At 39.8% G+C, this 4,751-nt stretch overlaps 1 protein-coding gene across 1 annotated transcript; it reads right to left on the bottom strand.

The window, feature by feature from the left end:
* Positions 1–430: 430 nt before the first annotated feature.
* LOC110875707 lies at positions 431–1,993 on the bottom strand. The gene is made up of 2 exons (XM_022123912.1): positions 871–1,993; positions 431–744 (listed from the first exon to the last, which is right to left on the bottom strand). Exons 1-2 carry the CDS (start codon positions 1,991–1,993, stop codon positions 431–433), a joined length of 1,437 nt encoding a protein of 478 aa, XP_021979604.1.
* Positions 1,994–4,751: the final 2,758 nt, after the last annotated feature.

The raw sequence follows: 4,751 nt of genomic DNA, 5'->3' as shown, positions 1-4,751 counted from the left end.
ATCCCGATCTAAGGTTGATTTTGGAGAACCAACTTGCGCCTTGCAATTGGTCAAATAAGTCGTCGATTCTTGGGAGTGGATATCGATTTTTCACCGTGAGTTTATTCAACTCCCGGTAATCGATACACATGCGCATGCTCCCATCCTTCTTTTTCACAAACAGCACCGGTGCGCCCCACGGAGACACACTCGGCCGAATAAACCCTTCGTCGAGGAGATCTTGAATTTGAGACATCAATTCTTGTAATTCTGAAGGTGCAAGCCGATACGGTGCCTTGGCCACAGGTTTTGCGCCCGGAATCAATTCGATTCCGAACTCTACCTCCCGTTCTGGCGATATTCCTGGTAGATCTTCCGGAAATACGTCGGCATATTCGCGTACCACCGGTACGTCTTCAATCTTTAGCGATCCTTTGTCTGGTTCGTTTGCTTATATCATGAATGCCCTACAACCGTGCCTCATGAGCTTGTGAACTTTTAGCATTGTGCACATAACGGGATTACCCCCTTTCTCGCCATATATGGTAACCGATTTTCCACTTGGAGATGTTAATTTTATCTCCTTGCGGAAACATACGACTTTCGCATGTTGTCGGGATAACCAATCCATCCCGACCACTACTTGGAATTCTCCCATTGACATAGGAATCAAGTCTATTGAATATTCCTCATCGTCAATGCTTATCTTACAATCTCGACATATATCACACACGAGGAAATTTTTGTTATCACATATTTCTACCTCTAATGGCATAGGCAATTTTGTTAGTACAAAAGAAGGATGTCGAATAAATCCATGTGAAACAAAGGATTTATTCGCACCCGTATCAAATAACACATGTGCGGGAATTGTATTTATGGCAAATATACCTGAGACCACATCGGGCTCCATTTTCGCCTCCACTGCTGTTAACTGGAAGGATCTTGCTTTTGCTCTTGGTGCCTCAGTGTGCGTATCCTTGTCATCTTTCTTTCCGACCAACTCCGGGCACTCAGATTTCTTGTGACCCGGCTGATAACATTTGTAACACACTGACACCTTTCCCGGGCACAGCGCAGCCGTGTGCCCTGTTTTCCCACATATAGGACACGACTTGTCCTTGAACCGGCACTCACCCTTGTGCCCCTTCCCGCATACTTTACAACTTGGTGAATTACTTTTTCCCTCTTGCTTCTTGGACGAGTCAGTCGTGCGTGCCTTTTTCGTAGGGCTTGGATTAACCACTTGCGCCCTTCTTTCACCCCTTTCAATTTGTTTCTTTAACTCTATCTCCCTTTCTCGGGCGGTATTGATGATTTCGGTGAGGGTCTCGTATTTTGAGGGAGTCACGAACTCCCGATACTCTGCGCTTAGCATATTATAATAATAATACACCTTCTGTTCTTCGGATGTCACCAACTCATCACAAACCCTTAGTTTGTCGAGAAAGATCCCCATGATCTTATCAATAGATCCGCCCTTCTGTCTAAGCTGAATAAATTCTTCTTTGATTCGATTGATAACCGCTTTGGGACTGTGATGTTTAAGGAATGGTACCTTAAACTCGTCCCATGTCATCGCCTTCGCCGCTTCACTACCAATTTCCTTTTTCTTATTATCCCACCAGTCTTTTGCTTGGCCTCTCAGCTGACCCGTGCCATAAGCTACGAAGTCATTCGTGTCACAGTGGGTTCTCTCAAACACCACTTCAATATCACTCAACCATCTTTGGCACACTATCGGATCCACTTCTCCGTTGTAGAGTGGTGGTTTGCATGCCATAAATTCTTTGTACGAGCAGCCCTTACGCTCTCCCAATTTCTCCTTAGCTACATTAGCATTATCTTCCAATTTCTTGACTCTCTCGTCAACAACTGATAGTATCGTATTTTGGTTCTTATCAATAAAACCAGATAAGCTATTTTCGATTGCCTTTCCTACTTCCTCGGCAATCACTTCCCTCATTTGCTCGGTGACTCTAGGTACCGCATCATCATTTCCCATATCCGTCATCTTTAAAACTGAAATGTTTACATTATGTGTTAAACATTTCATCCATATCATGTGGTTTATTTACTTTGGTTTAGTCAAGTTCGTAACTTGTTTAACTGTTCTTACTTAATGCACTTTCCGGGTTTGAGTGTGTTAACACACTCTTCCCGTGCATATTAATTCCTGTTTCGTTTACATTAAAGAACCTACTAAAATGATTAACACTTAATGGATATTGATCAAGCCTGAACCGAACACACTTTGTTAATAACCTTGAGCTCTGATTACCAACTTGTAACGCCCGTTTACATATTTCAAAAGAAATTTATATAATAAAAGGTACTTAATTATATATATTTATACCTTGAACTACAAAAGTACAAATAAAATTTTATAAGTAACACCCACTAGTTATCTACAGACTAGTTTAAACATTTCAAAACATAGTTAACAATTTATTTACAACATCATCATAGTCTAGACAAGATTAAGTTTAACGCGGAAGCTTCAAAATTTTAGTGTTCGGTTCTTAATAGCATGCTTGATCACCATCCGGAATGCCCACATCATTACCTATAGTCAAAACCAACTATAATGTTAGTTATGACATTGAAATGAAGAGTATAAACAAGTTCCTGCATCAAAATAAAAAAAATAAAATTTTCGAGCCTTAATTCTGTCGCGTGTCGCGGCGGAGTTCATTAACTCTGTCGCGTGTCGCGGCAACTCCCGCGTGTCGCGGGGGATTACATGGAATCTTCCGCGTGGCGTGGGGGAACCTGTTTTCCAGCAGATGCAGGTCTGTGTCCTGCATTTACTGCCAGCTCCGGAAATTCAGATTTCTTACTTCAAATGACCAAAACTTTTGACTCGTAAGTCCGTTTTAGGTGCTTCTTTTTCCTATACGTCTGTAAATTCATTACAGATCTAACTATGTAGATTTCACATCACGCATCCCGAATTATCAGCGATTGTTCATGATTTCCTTATTTCAATTATCCAACCCATTAGCAATAGTTGGAATAATATTACATTTCAGTTTTTCCATTTATTCTTAGACATGGTTACCCAATTCCCGGGCTTGTAACCTTGGCATATTTACGCCATTCATGGCTTTGTGTTCCCTTAGAACTAAACGCCCGTTCCCGCAGAATCCAAGTGTTCCGTTTTGAGCAATATTTACAACTTACTTCTATAGTTTGACCCAATATTCCGGATTCACAAACTTGAAGTATCATGGGCAATTTCGTAACTGTGGTGCAATCCAACACCTTTCAACATACGAGACTTTCTAGTTACTATATCTATAATTCTTTTGATTACATCATTTCGATCCGTTTGACTATTTAGTGAAAACCATCACTTTATTAACAAGTCAAATCCAATTCTCAATCTTTATTTTGACCCGTTTGATGGTCAAGTGAACTTCACCACTATAAAGACACAACGTATCTATTACACTATGACTTTATTTATACACTAAACCCAAAAAAATATGCATAATTTAGCGAGACTAAGTCACGTACCTTTAAAGCACACCTTTTCCACGTGTATCTCCTCCGGCGTGTCCGCTTGACGTTCCGGATTCCTTGCCTAAAGAGTTCAATTCATAACAAGTTTAGAACTCTTTCATAAGCTTTAACGCATTATTTCTTAACATAGTCAAATCTGCGTTTTCACCCAACCTTTAATATTTTAACCCTCATTTAGGCGTCTTATCAAACACCTAGCGGGTCAGATTTCTACATGATCTAAACCAAGTTCATGACTTGAAATTATCACCCAAATTATCTTCAATTAGACAATATACACACATTTTAACATCAATAATTTAGAGATTATCTCATAATTTCAGTTTACACTAGAACAAGAGTCTTAATCCTAGTGTTTATCAAGTTCTACTAACTTAGTAACCACCCACTATAGTGATTTTGATCCATACAATTATCATGCAAGATTTTGACAAGAAATCGTCTAGGGTTTGTCCCTAAACCTTATATCACTTCCAATTTCATGTTTACAACACATAATTTAGCTCAACATTCGATTTCAATCACATGCAAGAAATTTGGGTTGAATCAAAACAACCTAATTTGACATACCTTATGATCCCCTTGACGAGGTGATCACGGTTCTATGTTCAGATTTCGATTTTAACTTGGTTTGAGCCTTCAATATGAGAGATTAGTGAATGTTAGGGTTTTGAGAGTGGGGGTCGCCCTCTCCTGCCTTTTGATCGAACCAGGACCTCAAAATGGGGTGTTTGTTTTTTTTACTAACTTAGTAATATAAGTTTCAATTTTGACAACCTAGGCCCCTCCACTCTTAATTAGTTTATATCTTTGGCTTTTAACTCATTTATGTGTTACTACAAGACTCCTAACTAACTGGGTTACTTATCCTAGTTAGCTTATTCTTGTTTATTATACACTCTATAATTCTTATATAATGTTTTATATTTTCGGGGTATTACATGTTCGCTGACGGTGAAGTGCATGATGGTGTCGTGTATGACAACAACTACGGTGTGGCTAGCGATGGCCACCGTGGTGGATGGTGACTATCGTGGTTCCGGTCCGTGACTTCGGATTCTCCGGCTTGGGATCGGGTTGGTTTGGGTGCAACAAGGAAGGTGGTGGGTTTATGCATGGGATTGTGTTGAGTAAAGTGGAAGATGATAGGGTAAAATGACACTATGATGATGATGATGATGATGATGATGATGATTTGGTGATAATAATTAGTTATATTATAAGCGTCTATGTATAGACCTTGGGGA

This window comes from Helianthus annuus, chromosome 9 (assembly GCF_002127325.2).
Source record: "Helianthus annuus cultivar XRQ/B chromosome 9, HanXRQr2.0-SUNRISE, whole genome shotgun sequence".
Taxonomy (NCBI): Eukaryota; Viridiplantae; Streptophyta; class Magnoliopsida; order Asterales; family Asteraceae; genus Helianthus; species Helianthus annuus.
Note: the sequence above shows the minus strand (reverse complement) of the source record. Positions and strands in the feature narration are given on the sequence as shown.